The sequence below is a fragment of the Cyprinodon tularosa genome, unplaced genomic scaffold (assembly GCF_016077235.1).
Source record: "Cyprinodon tularosa strain WSP-4 unplaced genomic scaffold, ASM1607723v1 ctg723, whole genome shotgun sequence".
NCBI lineage: Eukaryota > Metazoa > Chordata > Actinopteri > Cyprinodontiformes > Cyprinodontidae > Cyprinodon > Cyprinodon tularosa.
Genome location: NW_024039478.1, coordinates 393,410 through 419,625, shown reverse-complemented (window position 1 = coordinate 419,625; position 26,216 = coordinate 393,410). Strand labels below are relative to the sequence as shown.

General features: G+C 36.6%; 2 protein-coding genes across 2 annotated transcripts in view; one reads left to right on the top strand and one right to left on the bottom strand.

The window, feature by feature from the left end:
* The first annotated feature begins 540 nt into the window (after window positions 1-540).
* On the top strand, window positions 541-7,805 carry bri3 (brain protein I3). The gene is made up of 3 exons (XM_038269200.1): window positions 541-1,120; window positions 4,014-4,122; window positions 6,719-7,805. Exons 1-3 carry the CDS (start codon window positions 970-972, stop codon window positions 6,849-6,851), a joined length of 393 nt encoding a protein of 130 aa, XP_038125128.1. The 5' UTR covers window positions 541-969; the 3' UTR covers window positions 6,852-7,805.
* Window positions 7,806-10,074: 2,269 nt separating this feature from the next.
* Window positions 10,075-26,216, bottom strand: part of baiap2l1b (BAR/IMD domain containing adaptor protein 2 like 1b) — a 43,145-nt gene continuing 27,003 nt past the window's right edge. Inside the window, exons 9-14 of the mRNA XM_038269201.1 lie at window positions 25,811-25,928; window positions 24,822-25,038; window positions 18,562-18,624; window positions 17,096-17,303; window positions 11,001-11,047; window positions 10,075-10,920 (exon numbers count right to left, since the gene is read on the bottom strand). Coding sequence (XP_038125129.1) covers window positions 10,848-10,920; window positions 11,001-11,047; window positions 17,096-17,303; window positions 18,562-18,624; window positions 24,822-25,038; window positions 25,811-25,928 — 726 coding nt within the window. The 3' untranslated portion in view covers window positions 10,075-10,847. The remainder of the gene's footprint in view (window positions 10,921-11,000; window positions 11,048-17,095; window positions 17,304-18,561; window positions 18,625-24,821; window positions 25,039-25,810; window positions 25,929-26,216) is intronic.

Below are 26,216 nucleotides of genomic sequence, written 5' to 3'. Positions count from 1 at the left end.
ACTAACTCTGTTAGATTATTTACGGTGATTTTGCCAAATATATGCAATATGTTCAAACTGACAGGTGGACCTGTTAAAACCTAGAAGATAGATCAAAGTTTATTAGGTACCATATTCCTATAGTCTCTAATAAGAAGTGTTTTATCTGTGTGTGTTATTTCTAGAATTTCTATAAGAAATTTTTTTAAGACTACAATTCAAGTTCAAATACAGGGATACATATTCTAAAGTGGAAACTTTTAGTCATCTGGTTCTCAAAGACTTTGACTACATATATATAGATGCTTTGCCATTAGGTACCATATTTCTATTGTCTCTACTCAGAAGAGTTTTATCTGTACGTATTATCTGTATAAATTCTATAAGAAAAAATTTTAATTCTACAATTCAAATTCAAATACAAGGATACGTATTCTAAAGTAGCAACTTTTTAGTCATCTGGCTCTCAAGACTTTCATTACATATATAAATGTTTTGCCATAGCGGGCTAAACGGCTTTGTTTTTGTGTGCTATCCCTTTAAGAAGCCTTTCAATGCGGGCGCAACAGCAGCCCATCACATGACTCTTTTCTTCTGACAATCCAGACAGAAAGGAAAAGCCTTTCTGACTTCCAGCTGACTTTTTTTAGGTGCTACGATGCTGTTTGGCTGCTGTTTGTGGACAAAAGGACCAACTTCAAACAGGGAAATGGATTTAAGTTAGCCGTTGCTATAACAACCGCGATCATTCCCGTTCTAACTGGAGGACATTCGGTGAAGATTTGTTGTTTCGCTTTGGGACAAAGTTGGCGTATGGAGAGAGACGAAGTTTCATTTTTACGCAGCGTGTTTTCTTTGTTTTTTCCGCTACTAAGCTTTGGGGTTCACCGCGCCGCGCGTCGGGTGACAAAAACCAAGTAGTCAGAATATATATATATTTTTTTTATTCGAGTTTTTTCTTTCACTGACAAGACAAGATAAGAGAGTGAAATGGTGGACAACAAACCTCTCCTGCGGGACAGACCTCCCGCCTATAACGCTGTTCCGGGTGCGCATGAGTATGGCCCCCAGCAGCAGCAGCATGGGTACGGGGCCATCCCCGCTGCGGCCCCGCCGCCCTACCACTACCCGGATGGCCCAGGCAAGTTGCTCCCTTAGTTTCATACACTGAGCAGACAATTATTATAAATGCAGCTTGCTCTAACTGGAAAACATTTATTTTTAATTCTCTATAATGCTTTATTAGTCCTTATGCGCTTCAAAGTTTCGCATGCGTAGTGTCCCAATAGAAATGATTGTTATGCCATTTGTAATAAAAAAAAATTAAATATAATCAAACTATTCTATAATAAGTAAATGTACTCATGTCATTAACCATTTTTGGTCTTAAAAAAAAAAAAACAAAAAAAAAAACAAAAAACTTTGTATGTTTGTAGTGCATTTTTTTTTTAAAATAAATGTGTGTCAGGAAGCATCACCTGACCGTGATTGTATAAGAGCTGCTTTTAAACAGGAAGTAAGGCTGCCTTAAATGTTAAACAAACAAACAAAGAAAAAAAAGCCATCATGTTATTGTTCGCTTCAGCCACATAAAATATCTATTTTTGCTGATATGTTTACTTTAGTAGATCCAGTAGCCAGAAAAGTTTTATGAGTGTGGCCAGACAATAACCAATGTACACTAAGGGGGGGCACCAAAACCTCAGGGTCAATCTACACTGCTCCAACAGGATAAAATAATGAGCAAAACATCCTTTTTTCTAAATAAAGACAAACTATACTTTTCTACAGCCTTTGCTAACAACTAGACACATATTTTTAAACATCCATGCTTTCTAGATAAAAGGTATAGTGGATAAAATCAGGTTTGAGTTCTGGGGCGACCATCTTTTCAATTGTCATTACTTACTTACTTTTATCAGTAATCATTCTGCATAAAATTGATATTTACAAGTACTAATATCTACATAAATTGATTATTTAATTTGTTAATAGTAATTTATGATTTCACTGAAGATTCCTAGATGACTTGCAGAGACACGTCATATTCTCTTTACCCCATAAAACTCAAAATCTATTTCTGCTTGAAATCTTTAATTTTAGTATTTTAATGTGCATAATTAACCACAGTGTTTTTGTTGTCAAGTATTTGTTAATATATAGAAAATTAAAATGTTTTGAATATTCCACTTGAGAGTATTACTGCTGCCACTGTCTGTATTAGAGGGAAATAAATCATAGGGGTGGCCAATGATTGGCTAAGGGTGGCCATGTCCACCCTTTGCCCCCCATCTAGCTCCTCCCCTGAGTAGATCAAACCAGACCTGTTTCAGCTTGTCCTTTAACAGAGCAGGTGTGTGTCCAGCTGGAACTCTGATTAAAGTGTCAAAGTCCCCAAATGTTACATAATCGGATGTGTAACAAGTGGGGAAAAACAGTGGACAACCTGGGAATTCTGTCATGCGTTACTTTATTTTCCCTAAATTGACTTAAACAGAGGATCTTTTTTGTTCAAAAGAGGAGATGTGACTCAGGCCATAGATGTGCAGGAAGATGATGAGTTTGAATCGAACATCAAACGAGGAAAACAAGAATATCTTCATTTATTTAAGTATTTTCAACAATTAGTCGAATATAGTTGAATATGAATGCATTTATTGAAAAGAATGAAAATGGGGTGCAAATCGATCAGTCCAGATTTCCTTAATTTTATGTGATTGGAAATTGTCTGATACTAACATTTAAAACTAATCTTAACCATCATCTATCATCTACTTCGGCAAATCTCTGACAAGTAAAATTGAGTCTGTCAGTTATGATAAACATTAGTATTTAAAAATCAGAATTAGCAGGTGAAACTTTTTTTAAAAGATCCAGAAAACATAAAGCTTTGCACCTCTAGAATGTTAACAATGAATTAGATATTGTATCACAGAGTAGTGATGATCTGAGGAATAAGGCATATCTAGGGTTTGATTTAAGAATTTTAATGATTCTAAACACTAAATATTTAAAGATCATAAAAAGCTACATGGCTTTTCCTTAGACAGATTTAGCCAAAAGCAAAAGTAAACTAAGTCAGGGCCTCCAGGACCCAAGAGATCTTATCTTAATAAAACACCTCTATCAAATTCAGATATCAAATTATCTTAATTCAAACAAATTTTAATGACATTAGACCAGCCTCTCTCAATGTTAAAACAAAATAAAACGATGTATTTTTAACAGTTTTTTAACATTTTAATAAAATTGGATGTAAACAATTATTAATGCTCTTTTTAAATCAATGGAAAAATCTTCCTTATAATTGCTGACTTTTGAATTTTTTCTGGCCCATATATTTAGGACTGCTCATCTTTTGATATTAACTCAAAGCATTTAACATCAGTAGGCCTCCACACAATCACCCTAATCTTAACTACATATTTATTTCAGTAGAAATGGAGTCAGGACTCCAGCTCAGCCAAAGCCAATACTTCTACCAGTCAGGAGAAATTACCCCAAGTATAAATTTGGTATGAATTATATTCTTTTGAACCCCACTGCAGGTCTCAGACAAAATGTAAAGACTGGGTCTAAATTTGATATTTGCTCCTACCTGTTTAAAATGGAGAATTAATTCATTGTAAAGGTAAAAAAGTAAAGAACTGAAACATAGGACTGCACCAATGGATGGCTAGTGGTTAGATCAAATCAACTTTGTTTGATCAGTTTGAATTCCCGCCATGTTTAGTATATAAGGGCTAAATGTCTAAGCTTTGATGCAAAAAATTGGGATTAATCATGTTATTTATTCAATTTGTTTGAATCCCTACTAACACCTCTATAAAAAAATTTTAACGAGGGAAAATAAAGTCGCCTATTGAATTAATTTGAAAAATTTGCTCTGTCTAAATGGTATATGTTTCAATGTGCTACTGTCTACTTAAATTATTGCAAAACTCCAGATTTTCTCATTTAAATCTACTTAAATCTGTGTTAAATTAGAATGAAAGAGGTAATCATAATGTTCCTCATATTTGGGGATGTTTCAGGATTTCCTCCGGCTCAGATGGGCCCCGCTGTTTCCCAGCAGCCGTACACATCCACCTACGCCATCATCCAGCCCTCTGTAGTGGTGGTGGGGGGCTGCCCAGCCTGCAGGTGAGGACGCAAAAATGCCAATATGTCTGAAACCCATAATTAAGCAGGGTTACTCTTCATAAGGAGACATCTGGAGAGTGATGTGCTTACTGTGAATAGGCTGTAAGCAATGTGTGTTTATTTTCATTGCTGCTGCACGTATCAGGAAGCTATCAGGGAAAAGATAAGATAAGCGAGGGTGACTTTCAGTTTTGGGAGTTTCTTGTTAGTTTCATTGCGGTGAGTCAATGTCCTGTCAGTCAGCTGAGTGACATGTGATTGGACCAAAGGTTGCTGCGGGATACGGCTCACAAAGATGGGAAAGTAAAATGGAACAATGAGATTGCATGTTCTGGAACAAACTGAACAGGTCGTGATTTAAATTCTTTGGTCCCTCGTGAAGGATCAATGCTGCCTCAGATGGTTTACATCTACATAATCACTTTGTTCAAGTAAACATGCAGCGTTTACAGGAACTTTACTCAATAACCTCCTATCTGGCTGACTTTGAAACCCATGAAATCACATATTTACAGTAAGATGAGTCAAATGACTCAAGTTGATATTTTTAAAATGAAGAACTACAGTTTTATGTGAAAGTATGACCAAAAATAAGAAGGAAAATTTGTCATGATTAAACATGGCGACATGTTGTCATTTCCCTAAAAGAAGAAAACACTTTAGTAACATCCCTTCTTGTAAGCAGAAACCCTGATACTATGAAAGAGCAAGTAGTCAAACTATATAAATATATAAATATATAAAGCCAGCGCAAAATCTTATCAGCAGTTTACCATTGTATCAATAAAAGGCAGAACACAGTGTAGCTGATGACATTTCAGATGACCCAAAAACTCAAGATAATTAAACGTTTTGATATTGGAGGAGCTGCATAAATGATAATGCATTCCTTTTTTTTTTTTATGTGTGGTGTGTGGAAATGCTGGCAGACTATTAGTCCACACTTGCATCATGGGCATGTTTTTAATTCTTCCTGCCATCAGCATTGCAGATATCATCTGCAAACACCTAAAAATATTGCATTGCAGGAAACGAGAGTGGTGCAATGATGGACCCAACTTACACTCTTTTTTTTAAAATCCTAACATAAGTAGGATGCTTTTTTTTTTTTTTAAATGACTTTAAGCAGAGTCTTAAAGCGACACAGTGTAAGTTTTAGCCTCTAGAAGCATTAGACCTCTAACCTTTATGTTAAGCCCCCCTGAACCCCACTGGCAACACTGCACTGTCACAAAATTAAACAGCACTTCACTTCGGACCAGCAGATTGAAAACTCATTGTAAAGACAAGGCCACATTCACTCATCTGGATTAAATCCTACATCAAAGAACCAAAAATACATCTAACCAATAAGCATCATATCTGTTTTGTGACCTAATAACTTTTAGCTTAGTTAGCTGCTGATTTTGAGCAAAGCTCCGCCTGATGTAAAGCAGCGTTCTGGGTCTGACCCATTCAGTGACGGATTGGACCCTTTCAAGCTACATATAGCTGGTGTTTGAAAAGAGCATCGATTTGCAGCAGGAACCATATATTGACTTTGAAAATCGGTTAAAATATCACAAATTAGGTGGAAACTTGGTTGAAAAGTTACTGTGTTACTTTAAATTAGGTTTCAAATTTATACTTTTTTTAAAATCGAAGTTTCCTCTGTTGTTCGCTGTGGGTTGATTTTCTCCAAAGACATCTGGTTTCTTGTGGTGCAGTCTTGTGACCAAATGACAACTTTCTCAGCACACAAGCCTTAACATACTATAGCCACTGTTAGACATTGTGTTAGCAGAATGATGCTGTGAAAATGCTTCTTCTGCACAGAAGGGGAAACTAATGAGCTGATAGGAGGGTAAATGGGAGGAAAACCTGTAGGTAGCCTAAACATACAATCAAAGCCTTTGTGGGATGGTTTAAATGTATGTGTTAATTTGGAATGGGCTGGTTAAAACCTGGATATAAATCCATTTAAGAATCTGTAGCAAGAGTTTCAGTTTGATTGTCACTTATTCTATCTAATCTGAATAAACTTGAGTTAGAATCAGCATATGTTTTGAGTTTAGATGTGCAAAGCGAGATGAATTTGAAGCAAATTAAAGTTCTTGTTAATAATAATGTTAAAAATAATTCTAAATCTGATGTTTATAAGCAGAGCCTTTCACTTCCTGTATCTTCTAAAGGCTGCAGGCCACACTGGTTGTTATGTTGCCGTCATATGACCCAGTCAGTGCTTTGTTTATTACTGAAGATACTCTTGCTCGTTGTTGCATAGCTGTTGTTTTGCATTTTGGTTGAAAATGGGGCTGTTTTTCTATATATATCCATAAATATCAATGTCAAGAAACCTTTTAACCCTAAACATAGACAGAAATTGTTTTGTTTTTTATTTGTCAAAATGAACTGTAAAATACTTTTAATTTGTGAATTTATTAATATTAAAGTAGAAAACAAAACTGATAAGAGTTTATTATATTTTATTGGTTCATTTTAGAGAAACTTTATATCCAACAGAATATTTCTACTTCCTGTTTCAGATGATTCCATAGAACAGTGAAACAGTTTCTTTTCAAAGAACTAGAATCCATCTTTCTGTTCTGTTTCACAGAGTCGGTGTTCTCGAGGATGACTTCACCTGCCTGGGGATCCTGTGCGCCATCTTCTTCTTCCCTTTGGGCATCCTCTTCTGTTTCGCGCTGCGTCAGAGAAGGTGTCCCAACTGTGGCGCCACCTTCGGCTAGAGGGACCAAACCGCAGCCCTTTCATGCACTTCTCTCATTCACATGCATACAAAATAACAAATGATAAAGATTACAAAGTGAATTACAGTATATGAAATCTATTTTTCATCTGCAAGTTTAGTATCTATGTTATCACACAAGAGTCCAGCTGTTGTCAGTGCCTTCGCTACATGCCGGGTGATCAGATTCCATCATTTTTATTTTCCCAGGTCTGAGCAGATTTTTTTCTTTTTAACAGTCTGAGGCCATTAATTATTTTTTTTTGTCTTAATTCTTTATATTTGCTTGCAGCCGCTACCTTTTAGTAAGCATTGTACTCAGCTTTTTTGTGTCAAATGTGTGGTTCACGTAGGCATTGAAGTAATGCTGTGAATTATAGTAAAAAGGAATATCTATAGATGTATCCTGCTCCGGACGGAACAGTGGACTTATCCCTGATAAAGCATTTTGCCTGATATTTTTTATTTTTATTTGTTGATATACATTTTTGGGGCCATATTTTGCACTGACAGTTTGTCCAGTGGTGAATCTGCTGGGTTGTGCTTCTCCAGGGCCGCTGCAGATCTCAGGTACACACAATCTGACATGCCCTCGACTTTTACAACCTCACCATATTGGATTTACTTAGAGAGGAATGTTTTTGTTAAAGCGCAACCTCCTCTTTTAACCCCGTGGAGGACTGAATAAAAGTTAAAAACTGGTATATCCTCAGATTTTAACCTTCATGTTTCTGTCTGCGACAAATCACCTTCCTCCCAGCCTGACAATCAATTGACAGATGTATCTGTCTACGTCTTCCTCCACTGCAGGATCGTGAGCAATTTGATGACGAAGAAGAAATTAATTGTTGGGAGTAAAAGAGAATTGGCGTTAGGAAACACACTAAGCACGCTCTTATGATTGAGGTTCTTACTTTTTATATGAGTTACTGTAATTAAAAAGTAATGCAACATATGTCTGTCTCTTGGTTTTTTTTTTCCCGCTTCTAAAACAGGATGACTTTGCAAAACTATTCAAACCCCTTAAGCTGATGAAATTCTTTTCATCTGAACCAGAAACTTCAATGTTTAATTTGGATGCAAACAATTAAGGTCTATTCCTTTAATTACCCTGAATAAAATCCAGAGCAACCACCAGCTTTCCATAAGTCTCCTAAATAGTTTTGCAATTTTAAACATTTTTAAGAAATTTATGGCACATATGCATTGGTCTATGGAAGGTTATGGCTCAGTATGAAAACTACCAAGACATTGAGGGTGCCCACTTAATTAACAGATCATAAAAGAGAGCGCTGATCAGAGTACAGGTGGAAGTTGACAGAAAAATGCTCTGCTGTGCACTCCATAGTCTGAGCCTTTTTGGACAAAACCAAGATAAGGGATTTTATTAAGGATTAAGGATTTTATGTATATCCTGGTCTAATTAAACCTCAACTTGTCTTTGTGAAAGCAGTATCCATGGTGAATTTGAGTATTCTGTGTAGCTAGTCTGCTCCTGACCAGGCTTCCATCCAGACTTATTTAATCCTGGTGTTTTATCTGCTCAATCAGCAATGCCACCGACAACCAACAACATTTTTATCAGTGAATCTATTACCCCATCTGTAGGTTGTATAGTTTATCATAGGACTGCAACTAACAAATCAATTAATCTGTCAATTATTTTTTCGATTAAAAATCAAATAACAAAAGGTTCCTTAAAGAAGCCTTTTTGCAAAATGAAAGCTGGTAAAACTAAAACTTTTCCATTTGAGGAGTTCTGGACAGAGGGGAAAGATTTTTATTTTAATGCAAAATGTTTTCATATTTTTGTTAACATAATTTAATTTACATAATTTGGTTATAATTGCTGCTCAAGGAAAGCTTGCTCTTTAGGCTAAAGGAATGTTTTAGAGTTTCTATACTCCAGTTAACAATTAATCAGTATTTGATTACTAAATTAGTTTATTTCCATAGATTAATCATGATTGTTTTAGCCCTATTTTATCAGCCAACATAAAAAAATAAATAAATATATATATATATATATATGCACATATAGTTGGATACTCAACTACCTCAGTCATTATTTATAATTTTACTGCTGCGATGGACTGCATAAGTTTAATATATAAGGCCTCTCTGGGTCACATTTTTTTAACAGAAAATCCTCACTGTTCAGTTAATAGTGAGTCATAATAATAATAATCAAACCTGTCCATTTAGCCCATCCCCTTGGGGAGCAGTAGGCTGCCATTGTGCGGTGCCCGGGGAGCAGGGTTAAGGTTCTTGCTCAGGGACCCAGAGTGCAGGTTGTGGGGATTGAACTGGGAACTTGCAACCTTCTCAGAGCAAAATCGCACTGCTCTAACCACTAGGACAACACTCCCCCTTATTCAGGTAATGGTGAGTTATGGTTAGGCTTACTGCCAAAAACCTACATTGTGAATTCCATTATCTAAAATCTTATTGCTTCCTAACCTGATTCTCCCTTCTGAAATTGCTCTCCATTCATTTTTTTCTGATGTGAATTCTCAGAATAACAATATTGTAAAAAAGAAACTATATCCAATGTTTATTAAAAAATTGTAGCTAGATTACTTTAATGCTGTACCCACTATTCTCAGTTACCATCTTTGAAGGCAAAGCATTGAATCACTACAAACCATATAAACCAAGTGCTGAAAGAAAGAAAAAAAAAAGTAGGAAATTGTTAATTTGAGGAAAATTCCAAATAACTATTCAAATTAAGACCTTATAAGTTAAGAGAAGTGGTTAGGGGATGTGTATTTTAATATGTTAAAGCATTTAGTCACTCGGTTATTTCTTAGTAGTAAGTTTATCTGTGATCGACAACATGGTTTCTTTAAGAAAACTACAGACCTGCATTTAGCTTGATTCTGTCTGGCATCGTCTGGCTTAGCATTTAAGGAACAGGTGAAGCCAGGATGCTCTCCTCACAGTAGATAAGAGTCTGGCTTCATCTCTTGTCCTAGAATTTCAGAATTCATCTTTTGTTAATAAAATAAAAAAAATTCCAGTGAATTCAACAGAAACAAGCAATGATCATTTTTAAGCCCATTGAGTGATGGCCAAGGTTTGACCACAAGGCAAACTAGGAAAATGACCCACAAAGAAAAAATGACCCTGAATTGAAGAATCTTAAGTATTTTTAAATTTGGAGGGACTGGGAATGATTTAGATTAAGGTGAAATCCTCTGTATGTATACATTAAAACACCAAGCTGAAGAAATAAATCTTTATTTGTTACATAGCAAATTATAAGAAGGATGTAATGAGTGATGGAAAAGCATACATAAGGTTTCACCATCTGAGATGGTTATATCAGAATTGCACAGCTGGGATAAAGTACAGGTAAATATACTTTACAGTATATATGGAGCATTAAGGCACAAGTGTCCACATTACAAAAAAAACAAACAACAAACCCTTAATTTAGATGGCAATGGACAAAAAAGAATCTATTAAATGTCTATACAAAAAAAGCAAAGAAAATCCCTTTGTGCCTTTTAGGACAGACTTGTTTTACATCATCCTTCTCCTCATAACATTTCTGTGACCTTCGACAGCGAGTCTACACATTAGGACCTAAAGGTGAAATGTAGGAGTCCTCCACATTATTGTCCTTGGACCACAGAATGATTTCTAACAGTCGGACAAAGCAACGTCAACAGCATAAATACAATGCAAGATTCTCTTTGACCAGTTTTTAATTCGTCCATGTCTCAAGTGCAAGTGAGAATGTGGTCGTTTAAATCTCACCACCACACACAGACCGACTAAAATATAGACATAGAAAATATATATCTATCATAAATAGATGAACATCTTTTAGTTACTAAAATGGTCCCAAAATACTTAGTTTACTATATCAGTTTGTAGCAGATTTAAATGGCCTTTTTCTCCTCTGCCCTGACCCAGAAAAGGCTGCTGGATCATGAGAGCAGAGGCCAAACTATTAGTTGAGGAGCCTGATGATGGATGGAAATGTTGGAAATCAGATGACGGGTGCAGAGCGATCATTAGTCACAGTTGGTCTTAGCCTGACTGTTGCAAATGGATTCCCTCCGCTGTGAAAAACAGACAAGAAGCGTGATGAACACATGTCTGAGTGTAACAAAAGCCAAAATGTTGATATTAGATAACCTACGCGAGGAAAGCAGGCGGAGGTCTCGAGGTGCCGTTGGACTGTGCAGCCTGTGGGGAAAAAATTAAAAATAAAAATACTCGTCAGATCTGCATTACAGACAAGGCTGATGTAAAATGTTACAGTGAGTCACAAAACCATGAAAAACGGTACAAATCCACAGGTCAACCCATAACTGCTGATCGAACGTGTGTAAGATTACAATACAAAACATCGATAGAGACTGAGCAGGTCAGAACAATGGATGAATGAGTTTGACACCAGCGTGCAAAGAAAAAAACATTACTACGTCACAAGCAATCATGAGGAACCTGGAACTTCGAGAAATTCAAGTCTGCTACAAGATGAGCCATGCGAATGTTTCTGGTAACTAGTTAAGTTTTAACAGTGCACTGCAAAAGTATTTCTACCTACAACCTCCCAACTTCCTATCACATTACAGCCTCAAGCTTCAGAGTATTTTTATGAGATTTTATGCTGAGCAACATAATGATGAAGGGGAAAATGATAAAATGACTTGAAATTCAAATGAAAATATGAAAAAGTGTGGATCAATATATTAATTACTCTAATTTAACTAAAAAGTTTGGAATCTACCCCAAGGATAAAAGCAACTATTCGTAAGAATTCAATCGAGTTCAAAAATACTGTATTGATCCTAAAAATAAAACAAATTATTTAACTTAAGAGTTTCTTTAACAGTTGTTTGTAGATGCTGATGGCTGCAGGCAGGAAGGATCTCCTGTGTTACAGAAGGTCTAGACAGGCCTCTGACAGAAGACACTATGTTGTATAACAGTTTAACTAAGGTTATGTTCACAGTTTTTCCATAATATTCTTCATTGTATAAAGAACTCTTCTTTGTTAAAATCCCCTCCAGGTTTAGCGGCCTTCCTTATCAGCTTGATGTCATTACCCCACCAGAAGATGTCAGAAGAGACAACACTCTCCATAAACAGACTTCAATGAGATATGCAGCATCTTGCTGCAAATACCAAACGACCTAAACTCTGGAAGTACAATCTGCTCTGTCCCTGCTGGTAGTGAGATCTCCAGTATCGTCTGTTGTCCAGGTGAACAAAGAGGTATTTATAGTCCTCCACCGCCCCCTCTTTTTTCCCATGATGTAAAAAGGATTTAACTTGTTCCTGTTTGTTTTTAAATCAACAATCATCTCCCTTTTTTTGTTCACATTCAGGATCAGATCATTGTTTCCAAACCATGCCACAAAGCGGTTCACCGTCTCCCTGTACTTACAGAAGCTTCTTGTCCATCTTTGATGCATCCAGGGACTAAATTACATTTGACACTCGAGAAATCTGAGAACATAATCCTCAAAGAGCTGTCTGTCTTGCCCAAATGAACACAGAGATACTGCAACATAGAGCTATCATGAGTAGAGACATTCTGGAAGGCCTCAGAGGTTAGTTTGTGAACATTAGTGTTCAAACAGCATTATGCAAACAGCTTTAGTTGGTGGAAAACTAACACTACAAACCATCTCATTGAGAAAGAGTGGTTTAAGCCACATAGTGTGGCCAGCTTCATTATGAATACAGAAGCTGGTCAAATATGAATGAAGCAAAATAAAGAGAAATCCAGGAAGGAAATCTGTTAGAAGTTGAAAAAGATTGGAAGCCGAGGCAGAATTTAACAGCCTTAAATATACAACCAGAGCTACGATATAACTTTACATCAAAAATAAATATAAGGCAATAAAGTGGCCCAATCCAAGTCCAGGTCAACTCAATCAGTTGCAAAACATAAAAAATTGCATTCAGAGATGTTCAATCTGACAGAACTAAAGGAACAATAGAGGTAAACACCCAATAGAGAGATAAAATGAAGTTCTAAAGCACATTAAATTGGGAAGTGAAACACAAATAAATACCTTACTTTTCTGATTTTTATTTGAACATTTTAACACCATGCATCACTTTCTTTCCATGTGACTATTATGTGCTACTTTGTGTTGGACTATTACCTAAAATACGAATGAACACCTGGGATGTTGAGCTTTTAAAGCCTGGAGATCTATGTGGATTATGAAGACCTTTCTTTACTGCTAAACCTCTGATGTCATTAACTTTCGTTTTACTTGTACACGTTTCTGATTGCAAACACAATCATGGACTATAGAGGAATGGAATAATGGATGAATGGGTTTGATGCTGGCGTGCAAAAACACGTTTACTTGCGTCATCAGGAGATGACACATGTAACCTGGAGCTTCTGGAAATTCAACTCTGTTCCACAATGGGCCACGCAAGCCGTCATAAATTGGGATTTATGCCGGTCTGCATGAACAGGCGGAGTTAACAGAAGATGTCAGCATGTCAGAGTTTAAGGTATTAGCAGGAAAAACAACCTTTACAGTTTTAGCAAGTCATTTGGTTGTTTTATTAAAAACATGTATTTATTTCTATTAGCTGGCCTCAGTGACGCACTTGTGTAGAGAGAAAAGGGAAACCAAATAATCATCATTTTCAGCAGGTTAGAATAAAACCATAAATGAAGCCATCAGAAGGGATAGAAAGATGTTAATATTTACCAGACTCTCCAAAACACCTACATCATTTGTGATTACCATTGTAAGTTAGCTGAAAATAAAATGTTGCTTGTTTCTACTACATTCTATTTTCCAGCCTACACAAATGACGTTATTTATTCTTACAGTGTGTAGGCAGGTTCAAGGTTAGCCGACCAGCTGTTTCGTCTGGTCAATGATAAATCTGAAGTGGAAAGATGATTGTTGTTTTTTCCTGAGGCAGGGCCCCCAGTTAAAAAAAACAAAAAAAAAACAAAACAAACATGTTTTCTACCTGAGAAAAAAATAATATAATTTCAACGTTTAAAGACTGTTAAAATTCCACATGTTTTTGTCATCTGGATGACTGAGCCGATATCCTGCTAAACAAAATGTTTCCCTTCTGGAAACTGTAAAATTGTTAGTGTTTTTGTTTCAGCTCATAGCAAACATAATACTCTTCTAATGTTTAGTTTGTCTGTTTAGTAGAAAAAATTTCACTTTTTTTTCCCGATAAAAAAAATTCTCTACAAAAATATTTTGAAACTATAACCTGCAAGTGAAATCAACACTCTTTTCCCCTTAAAAAAATGCTTTTTATTTCAAGAACTTTCCAGTCTGCAGTACCTATGAGTGTCCACAAGATGGCAGGAGTAAATAGAGAGTTTGTTCTCTGGTTGTTTAGGTTAGTATTAATGAGGGTTTTTTTTTTATTTTTATGCTGAGGATTGTGACTGTTCATCAGCTGCTCTAGATTTATAGAACCCAATTTTTCATCCACTACATCTAGAGAAAATCTGAATTCTAGACACTGGAATCTATTTTAGTATTTCTTCTCTAGATAATGGAAGATCTATTATTAGCAGGTAAGAGAGAAAGGCTTGTTTCCATCGATTTCTCTAGTTTAACTATCAAATATCTGCATCTAGTTTTCTCCCTTCTTAGCTTGGACTTCTCTTTCTCTCTCCGTTTATTGATTCCTGTTAGATGTTATCTTTGCCTTCACACTAAACATGAAAACCAGTGAGGGCGCATTTTTCTATCATGGTGAAAGAGCATTCCAGGGTAACCCCACCTCCCCACCCCCACACCTACTTTGCTTGGGCCTATCGCCCTTCTCACCACATCTGGATTAACTGCATCATCAGGTTAAAAAAAGCGACTGATACAGCTTTTAATCAGTTTTATGTTTTATGGCATATAAAAAATATACAAAAACCTTCTCCACCTCTAATGCCTCAGTAATTTATCTTTATTCATTTAGTTAACAGGGACAGTGTGCATTAATTAGCATTGCTGCAAATGCACCAGAATTAGCCAAGAGGCTGTTTTTCATCTATTGTCCCAGTAGAAATAAACACTGGTCTATTGACTAAGAGAAAATAAGCTATTTAACACCTACAGGTGTTAAAAACATGTAAACATTCGGAATTGTTTGAAAGTAACAATACTTTATAAAAGTGATGAAACTTTATTTAGTTTTCAACCTACTTAACAGCCACCCACTAGGAGAACGAGGAACATAAATTAGGGTTTTATAATCTAATCAACTGTAAGGGATCTTTTCCCACACGAGTCTGTTCTGCAATCAGTCTGCGTGAGGTTTGTGATTGAATAGGGATGGAAGTATGAAGATGAATGAACAAGTGAGTCAGATGTTGAAAGGACTGTGAGAAAAACTGAAAGAGGAACAAGGAGAGAGATGGAAGAGGGGTATCAGATTCATCTGAGTGGAAGTGCAAAACAAATCCTAGCCAGTGATAGAAATACGTGGGCCGGATATAGACCAATGAACCTGCTCTGAAAACATTGGTCCCCGTTGCAGCAGGTCTGTCTATAGTAGTGAATCAGATGACTGGTAAATAATGATCAAAAGTTTTATATTACACATTTCTGAGCCTTCTATGGGCATAGAGTAATTGACACAGAATGTAAAAACAAAGTGTCCCACAGGTAGTCTGAACAGTCTGTATGATGCCATGTCATGCTTGTAAAACATCATAAAAAGTCATTTGGGAGCGCCGTACCGCAAACACATTTACATTCATCTGGCTGATGAAAACTATAAAGCTTCTGCAGCGAGAAACCGCAGCTTTGCCTGAGACTTTGCATTGCATGCAAATAAAAGGTCATTTGTACGGAGGTGATGGAAATGGAAATGGCTGTGAAAGAGACACTGATGTTTCCAGTATTTTAAATAAATGTTTTTAGAAAAACGCATTTGAATTATTTTAGAAAATAATATATTAATATTAATCTTTAATATTTTGTAAATCAACTTATGTAAAGTGTAAATCTTCTTTCAGTTTTTGAACTGATGAAACACAGGAATTTTAAGTAAATTGTTTAAAATAGAGGCAGCATGCTCCCTGTTGGTTTTTATTTTATTTTTTTTAGGGAAACCTAAACTGAAGATTCTGGAAGAACTGAAAAGACCCGCAGGTCAGATAGGAGAAGCTGTCACGAGGTAAGATGTCTGTAGATCTAGCCTTAATGGAAAAGTGGCAAAAAGACCGCCTTAATAAGCCCAAAGCTCTTTCTCCATCAAGGCATCAAGTGGACACAAGGAAAACATGGATGGAAGTACTCTAATCTAATGATTCTAAAAAAAACTAAAGTTTTTCGCTTATGAACAATGTATGATCATGTAATTTCCATATTGATGCATGGTAGTGGCGGCCTCAGTCTGAGGGAATGCTTTTCTTCATGATTTATATGTTAATTTGAAGTTTTTGTTTTGTTTCATAAGAAGATGCTTTGCCTTAGTCTACTAACATGAAATTCCCCCAAATCACTTATAGTATTTGTTGTTGTAATGTGACAAAAATAATAATTCCAGGTGCATTATCAATTTGCAATGCACTGTTGGTAAATAATCTAGACTGATGACCACAATGACAATAAGTACGACAGACTGACATGAGTCACAACACTAATGCAATTTAAGGAAAGTGAGAGTTTTTTTAATATATGTATTGCACATCTTGTGTGTTATTGTAAAGAAAAGGTGAGAACTTCTTGAAGTATGACAAAATATATTTGGATTCTATCCTCTTATTGTTTAACACCTACAGTATGAGCAGTTAAGTTGTCTTATCACACAAATAAAGTGAGAATAATTAAAAAAAACAGAAAAAGAAAAATAGATATTATCCACTATTTGCAGGGTTACAGTGTATCTATACAGTATGCAACAAACTGAATCCCAATAACTGACTGTGTATGGTCATGCTACACTGAGAATATGTTGTGTTCAGGTTTCCTGGACAGACACATAAAGCTCATCTGACACCACCTACACACACATGTACCTTCATCAGCAGTCAAGATAAGGCTGTACAGCTGAGGGTACTGTAGTCACGGTGCTGAGGATATCAAGTGAGACATAAACTTTACAAAGCCAACTGGGCCAGAACAGGAGAAAGCTTTGTCAGAACACAGCAGATTAGAGTGTTCTGTACACAGTAACATTCTCAAAACTCTAGTAGTCGACATTTGAAAGGACTCCTTTAAAACCTGTGCAAATGTCCAAGAAATGGCAGGATGACCAAGTCTCCTGCAGCTGACTCACCATGTTCCGATCAGAGGAGAAGGAGGACGCTGCTGAGGGTGTTGGGGAGTGCTGGTGGTTATTTGTAGTGACGCTTGCGGCCGACAGCGCGTTGCTCTTGACGCCAAAGTAGTCCGTCTGTGGGAGCACCATAGTCGCTTCGTCTGTCTCTGAGTCCTGATGGTGCAGGTTGACTACACTTCTGCTGCGGTGATGGCCGCCAGTCTCACTATGGAGGAAAAAGGTGGAAGGGGAGGAGAGGAGAATTCTATTATCAAGGGGTTGAAGTATATGTAGGTTTCCTTTGAACTGATCAGGTCAGAATAACGACTGGTGACTGGTGCAGCTATACAATCATTATAGGGAGGAGCCCTTGTAATGCTGGATATACGGCCTTTAGTATCTTGCATAAGAAACTTAATCTAATTTGGTGATTTCCTGGCATTAAAAAAACATTTATGCACAGCCCAAAAATTTCCAATAGGAATAAAGTCAGGTTAATTCCAGAAGATCATTGTTGGAGCTCAATATTAATTCCCAAATCTGTATTTATGTCTGTTGGGATTATTAGTTCTGTTAAAACATTAATTTCTAGCCTGCTATCAACAACCTGAGCTAAAATGTCCACTATAGATGCAGGGATATTAATATCAGTAAGCAGGAATAGCCCAGGAACCAACAATGCTCTAGTCCACAGGCCTGCAAAGAGTGGGAAACGTCCTCTAGTGGAGTCAGGGGGTACTGTATGGGTTCGTGCTCTTTTATTCTTTCAAATATGGTTATGGTACATTCATACCGGTGAAATGCACAAAGCATATAAAACAATCAGCACAGTGGTATACCGCCAAAACAACAAGATAAAGATTTAAAAGTTCAACACAACAAGGCCAAAATCCAAATAAAATTGTTACAGAATAAACACATGACATTCTGTAACCCAGTAAGAAAAATTATTCAAATAATATGAGGGTATATGTACAGAAATTTCACTTTCCACACTAAATATGATTCTGACGATGCAAGGATATGACAGAATTCAACTAGATTATAAGTTGTGTACTAAATTACTGCTTTTCAAATTCATTAAAGTTGAGTGTTGTGTTTACAGTTCATTCTGAAAAAGAAATATGTTGAAATATACGTTGGTTAGAAACTCAAAGTCTTTGTAGCAACATTAAGTGTCTACCCAAAACTTCATATTGTAACGCTAATGTTTGGCTAACTAAGAAGAAATTTGAGCCTAACAAGTCAGTCAGGCATTAGCTTCCTTAAAACCAACTTTCTTTCTTGCTCTCTTTTATTCTTTTTCCCAGAATGTGACTTTAAGATAACAGGAATCAAAAGTTGAGCAACAGGAGAGAGCCCGTGGGATTAGAAAGGTTATCACCTCAATAGGAGTAACTAGAGGAAACGCAGCCAACAATACAGCTGGCTGCAACATGAAACCTGCCGGTATGTGTGCTAGCTGGAATGCAGAGTCCCCTTACCTGTTGTTATTCACGAGTTGCTCGGTAAGAGCGCGGCAGTAAGACGAAGGGAACCAGCCCCTCCTGAAACAGAAACAAGGAAGGCGACTCAGAAAGTGATAACAATGTTTGTCATACCCATCTCAGTTTACATCTAAATGTTACTCGGAATCACTGTTAAGGAGGTTCCTCCATTGTCCTCAGTTAAAAAATATATATATCCAGAGATTAGAAGATCTAGAGAAATATGACCGTTTCATTTCAAATAGAGAAAAAATAAACCTTTAAAACTCAAACTCCTTTGTATGAAAGTAGATTTAATCTCTGTGGGTCTAATGAGTTAATTCCTTAGCCTAGTTTCTGTGTCCTCTGGAAAAATTATGCAGCCATTTGTTGCTTCCTTCACACAAACCAAAATAAACCTCAGTTTTTCAACTGAAGTAATTAAGTAAATAAAATAAGACAGAATGGTGAGCTTTGAGCTTGGAAATCTGAATATGGACATTCAAAGGTAAAAAAGGGGACAAAATACCAATGATGTAGGGTGCTTCCAGTTTTCTGTTTATAGACTGAATGCAGCCACAGCACTGTCATCCAATCAGTTTGGAGCAGGCAGGTAGGTAAACACAGATGGAAAGACAGAGAGAGCTGGAGCTAAAACATTTTAATGTTTAGCTTTTTTCTTTTAACTGAACTAAGAACATGGACCTGCATATAAATCAGAGCTCCTATTTAGCCCCAAACATTAATGCTCCTAACTCCATAAAGTGGCAGTGTTGAAACTGAGTGTAGATTAAACAAAACTCAGAACCAACTCAAGTATTTGAATGAGTGACCCAAAGCCAGTCAGAGTTAAAGTGTGTTTGTGATTGTGCTACCATGGTGCGAGATTGTGTTTGATCAGTGTGTAAATGAGCCTCTCCCTAACTGTGGATGAAGGTCAATATTTAAGTTTGAGGTCTGGAGAACAGACATTTTCTTTCAGTGTCAATTGAGTCAGACTCATGAATAAATGCTTATGTTTACTCACGGTCTAGTGTTAACAAAGAAAAGAAATTCACTTCCAAAACATCTGTTACTATTTGCCACTACATAATTCAATGAAAAGAGCTCACTGTTCCAACTAATGGTTAATGCTGGACAAATGACTACAATAAAACTGACAATGCTCGGATAATTAGACCCAATACATTATATAATTTATTCAAAGTTTGTTTTAAATCATATTTTAGAGGCTGATAACATATAAATATATAAAGCATAAAGCAAACTCGCTTTATGTAAGAAAAGTAGGTGATCTTGATAAAAGTCAGTGAGTTCCTGCTATTTAGACCTTTTGCTTTTAGTTAGAATATTGACTGAATGGATGAAAAACACAGACATTGGATGAGTTCGCAACACGGTTCATGTGACAATCACAGCCCATAGCTTCCACAGTCAATAACCAGTTTTGGGCTGAAACAATCAATCATGATTAATTGATTATTGAAATAATCGTCAACTAATTGTGTAATCAATCAATCGTTAACTGAAGCTTAGAGACTCTAAAATATGCCTATAGCTGACAGAGCGACCCACTTACAGTAATTATGCCAAGATTGTAAAGAAATACACAAACATTTTGCATTTAAGATAAAAAACAAACAAACACATTTGTCTGTCAATATGCTTTATGCAGAATTTGCTCAAGTGGAAAAGCTTGAGTTTCACCTGGTTTAATTTCGTAAAAAGTCTACTTTAAAGAACCTTTTGCTTTCAAATGAATAATCGATTAATTGAAAAATAATCAACAGATTAATAAATTTGCAAAATTATTGTTAGTTGGAGCCCTAAACCAGACTATCAAACACTTGTTTGTTTGTGGGTATAAAGTTTCTTAAATGTAAAATTTGTTTTTTAGGAGTCCTTTATCAATGAAAAAGGTCATTTTATTAGGCCAGTCTGTGATCGTTCTCTGCAAACATTTCCATGGCATAGACATGATGATCAACACATTTATCCTAAGTATTAGTAATTCCATCAATCAAATGAGATGGACTTGAAAATACGGTCCATGAAATTCTGTTTTAGAAGTAGTTTAAAATGTACAGAAAGATCTGTTTAACAAAGAGGAGATTTTCCGCTGCTTTATTTGCACTATATAAATTATTGGTGCAAGATTATTGGTGTTCCACATGTCACACATCACCACTTTGAAGAAAACTTTTGTTTGCAATCATGCCTGCCTTTCTCTCATGTTTTTTTAAATATGAATCTAGATTGTGCATATAAAATAATAAGAACTATGAGCTACAAGTATAAATGCAACTAAGAAAGGAAACACTGAGAAAAGGATGACTAGTCCATCAATAATACAGATTGTACAACTATGTAAATGTATGCATGTCACCTGCAATGTTTCTATAATGAATTCAACACTCTTGAGTCCATCAGCAACATTGTTCTATCGGAGTAGTTTCAGGGTTTTCCAGAACAGCTGGTAGGAAACATTTTAAAGCTTTGATTTATTTTGAATGGATAAGAGCAACCACAAAAAAATAAAAATATCACCATCAAACCTCATGTGTGGTATGATGCATCTCGTTACGACACATTGCTCTGATAAAGATAATAAGGAACAACTTTTAGGCCTTGGGGCGTTTTGGTTACTGTATGCCTCTTCACAGCAAACAGAACAAAGTCAGCAGCTTCACATATGAGAGCAACTCTGAAAGGATTGTCAGGTAATTTCCCTTGATAGCACCAGGGATCAAAGCTAATGAATTATTAAAATTCAAGCCCACTTTGCTGGGATTCAGAACAAATCTTTGTTTAAACGTCAGACATCACAGAAAAGAGGGAGAGAAGCTTTTGTTGTTTATACTCTGTGTGGGAAAACAGGTGGTGTTCTGAACTCCTTTCTCAGCCTCACTCATGCCTCCTGCTGTCATCCCACCCTAAAAGCAAGCTTTACCTTATTCCCTTTTCTTTCAAACTTCCAGATCAGTCAGCACCAACATAGAACAAGCATTTGAGGAAATAAACCTGGGTTGAAATAATAATCAGACAAGAGGGCAAATGAGGTTAAAATGGCACTAAGATTCCTCCTGAATGGTCTGATCTTGCTCTGACAGCTTGAAATTAAGCTAAGAGAGTAGACTCATTCAGGATGATTCCTTCTCAGACCACCTTTAATCTACATTAGTTTAGCAAGATTAATGCAATCTGTCATTTAAAGACCACACACAGACTGGATTTGATCCCCCTTCAAGCAATAGAGGTGTTAACTGGATAAAAAAAAAATGTCTTTTTTGTGAGGCTTGTTTATAAGTTAGTGTTTACTGAACGTAGTCTCCTCTGATAAGCTAAAAAACAAAAAACAAAAAAATAAACGGATCATGCAACAAAATATAAGACCAATTGACATAAATATTTAACTGTATTAAAATTAAGCTGCACTGGCAACAGAGAGATTTGGCAACTTGTAATTTCAACATATAAAGAAGGTTACAGATCTGATTACTCAGGGAAAATTCTGACTTTCGGTGTGAATCATTGGGCTTTACTCAGTTTCCTTTTACCCAAATCAGTTGGGATGCAGGTTAGCACTAGATCTGAACATGTTCCTCATAAAAGGGTGGAAGAAGAAAAGGAGTGCCTCATTGATGACAGGTGGTGAGAGGCGGCTTATGTTGACACATCTATAAGAGGCAGGTGGTCATATGAGTAAATTTCAAGTTAACGTCCATGTCCAGTTTAAAAATATAACTTAGTGGGTGTGGCTTATAGTGAGGTGCACCTATAGTCTGGAAAATACAGCAAATTGAAATTACCACAACTATACAGAATTAACCAGGAACATTGCCATTAATCTATTAAACAGTTAATATTAAGTGACAATCTGGGTGGTTAGATTTTCTAATGTTTTTAACTAACAGGACACAGAATAAAGAGTCTCTCAGAATATAAACATACTTCTACAAGCTTGTGTACTGTCACCTCTACTTTTATTCTATACATATAGACTTGTCAGAGCAGACATAACATCAGGTTCATTAAAATTATGTAGACGATTATGTTATTGTTAGCCTTCTTAAAGAGATTTTAAGCAAGCACAGCCAGGTGACCAACAAATTTGTGCAATGGAGTAAGGAGTCTTAAGGGCTGGTAATACTCCCCGCAGCAGTGTGTCGCAGTGAGCTTGATGCAGACATTTTTGATTTATGCTCAATTTTGAGCGTGATCTACGCTATACGCTGTGGGTCTATATACGGCCGAGGTGGTGAGGAAGTGGGGGCGAGTTTGTCCGACAATGGAGGGACATGAGAGCGAAAAACGGCAGGGATCCAGGTGAAAAAAAAGGGTCTCAGCGTTCTCGTGCACCTCGCTCTTCAAGCTGCTCCAACTTCACAAGTTGTTTTCTGCAATTGCAATCATAAAAACAAAACAAGCCAGCAAGCGGATGTAGATTTGACCAATCAGAGGCCTCCTGTCTGCGGCACTGTCTGCGGTCACCTACAATTTGGGAAAGGTGGCAGGGACGTCTTTTTGTTCACTGCGACACTTACGCAGACGACCTAGTTTCAAAGTATAAATCAGCCTTTACCTCCACCTTAACACGTGTAAAATAAAACATATGCTCACGTGCACAAAGTCCCTTTAATTACAGGGCAAACCATTGAGGGTGTGCAGATATGTAACCTTCGGAGTATTTAAGATGTAAAATTTCACTTTGAGGAGAACTCTACTGAAGGATACTCAGCCATTTTTTACTTTGACTAAACCCTAATGACTATTCTATTGTGCTTTTATAGAGTTGGTTTTAACTTTTCTTTAGTTTAATGATTTTGTAAAGCTACCTTGAAAGAAAAGTGTTCCCTGCAGCAAATTGTTAAACTGTCATCTAGACTTATTGGAGAGTGCCAACTCTAGGCTGCATCCCTCTACATCAGGCAGATACAGCGGATAGTCTCTTCTATTTTAAAAGATGAATTTTATCAACTTCACAAACAGCTCAAGCTTGTTCCCTCCTGACTGAGGCCTTAAGCCCCTAAATGTAGACAAAGACATTTTAAAAGCTTCATTCCTACCGGTATTGCTGAAATGACAAAGACACTCTCAAAGGATCTGAATGGGTTTTCAGTGATTTTATATTTCTTTTGTGGAAATCCCAGCCCAGTATGTTTTCTTCAGCCGTGTTTTCATTTTTTCTTCCATTTCTACAGTACATTTTTAATAACATTTCTTTTGATTTTAAAAGTCTCTCCCTCTTCTGTGCCCTGCTGTTTTTTTTGACTTGTTTAGCTTCAAGCACTTCAGCTTTCCCATCTGCCAATCATTCTGGGTTATTTTGACGTTTTTACAGAGCATGTGTGTATGTATGCGTTTTAAACCACTGAAAAACAAACCTTGCCACAGCTATAAATGAAGAAACCTTGATCTTAATATGGAGGAAGTCCACAACCATATTCTGTATGTTTTTTTCCCTTCTCCTCTCCAGTTTTACATTATCTGTTGTTATTTCAGCTTTTTTTTTTTACTTTAATGTTCTCGCTCTGTTTTACTTTATAGTAGCTACATCTTGCCTAGAGCTCGGTTTAGCTGTGATACCATCCTGGAAGGGGGGTATGAGGTGAGCTACTGCTGCTTGTGGAAACTCCATGTTTTCCTTGTATCGATTACCCACTTGGCTCAGAGCTCATCTGTTTTGCTGTCTTATCATTGCTATTAATTTTCAGTTCTACGTTCAGCTCTTAATAAGTGACTGTTGTTTTTGTGTGTCTGATTCACACAAAAAAGATGGCTTCTTGTTAAAGGTGAATTTTCCTCTCCACTGTCCCTACATGCATGTTCATAATGAGGGATAGCTGCAATGCAAGCTCATCCAGGAACAGTGAATGCTGCGAACCAATGGCCCGATGCAACCTTCTGGGTTTCCTATGATAGACACTTTTACCTTCATAAGTTTGTATGAATTGATTGAACCGTCAGGAAATTGCCTTGAGATTACATGTGTTATGAATTGGTACTACTCTAAATATAAAAGCTGGAAGTGGAAAATGTCAAGAAAGGAAAGCTTATTGGTTGGTATTTTTTAAAAAGAGATGCTTTAAGTTCAGTATCCATATCTGGTGCAAAGACCTTTAAAGATAACTTGAAAAGTGACACTTTAAAATTGTTGAAAACAGTTCAGCGTGTCCCTGTCCAGTCACACTCTTTTAATCAACACACTGTTCTAAATTATACTGACTCCATTAGGGAACTCATATCTGCCAAAAGGACAAGATGTAGTGAACACTCACTTTCCATTCTTTTCCATTTCCCCGTACATCCAGCCATCCCTCTCGTCAGGGATGAGCAGGGTGATGATGTCCCCCTCATCAAAGCTGAGCAGGGTGCTGTTGTTGCCAGCATTGTGGGGGAAGATGGTCCGCACCCGTGGCCTCCTCGCCATGCTGTTGAGGCCGGTGGCGACGGACACAGACCTGGCAAGATTACTGTCTTCACCATTTTCACGGTCTATGTGAGAAAAGGAGGGTGACCGGTGGGAAATTGAGAGCATATAATAATGTTATTAAACAAACATTTTGCAGGTATCTAATTATTATTATTGATTAAAGAACTCATAGTTCATCCTCTGATGCTGTGAATCTACTTTAAATAGTAAATGTGCCCAACCCCCCCCAAAAAAAAAACAATTTCCTGCAGGCAATCATTTTAACAGTAAAAGTTCAGTCTCTGCATCCTACAAAGATTCTTCGTCTTAGAATGCAGAACACAATGTTCCAAGAACAGCTTTGTCCCTGCAGCTATTATTGACTTGAGGAATATGATACTTTGCCCATTTTATGGACAATGCAGCATATCTTCATTTATTTATCTTACCCTGATGTAGTAATTCTAATTAATTCATCTTTGCTTGAGTACTCTGAGAACTTTTCATGAAAATTTTTTCTGTGGTCTGCTATGCATTAGCTTTTATAGTGTGTTTAAAACAGGAGTTATTCTGTCCCTTATTTTTAATCGCCCAGTAAGTAATTGGTGTATTAATAAAGGAACCTTAACCTGAAGTGCAAGGCTTCCATTACTGAAAAAAAAAGACGAGAAAGCATACTAGAACCCCCAACCCCCCACTCTAAACCAAAAAACTGAAATCGCAGTCGGCAGCACTTATAAACCTCCCCCTGAAAAACACATGCTGTGGGCTACAGAGCAAGATAAGGACTATGAATAAAAAAAACAAAACAAAGAACAGATATATGTTAAACGGTTTTAAGTTAAGTGGTATTACCTATGCTTTCTTTGGTAGGAGTAGGAGCAGTCATACTGTTAGGGCCGTTGTCCTGGGGGTCAAAAATGTGAGCCAGAGGGCTGGATTTATATTTCATAGGTGGAGCAGGGGGAGCAATCTGGTATTGGAAAGTGCGAAACAAACAATTCTTACTTTCAGCAAATTTGTCTCAACAATAAATTGAAAAGACAGCTTTGTTAAAAGTAAAACACTGATCATAAAATTGGTTTTAAAAAGAGGCAAATCAAAACACACCTGTACATCATTCAGCTTTATCATTTTGACCACTAAGAGGTAAAGAAAGTAAAACTTATCATTGATCTTAAATATTTTTATGAATAATTGTTTAACATTCTGGTTATGGCATTTGAACATGCAGTATAACTTTTACACTGGTTACCAAATA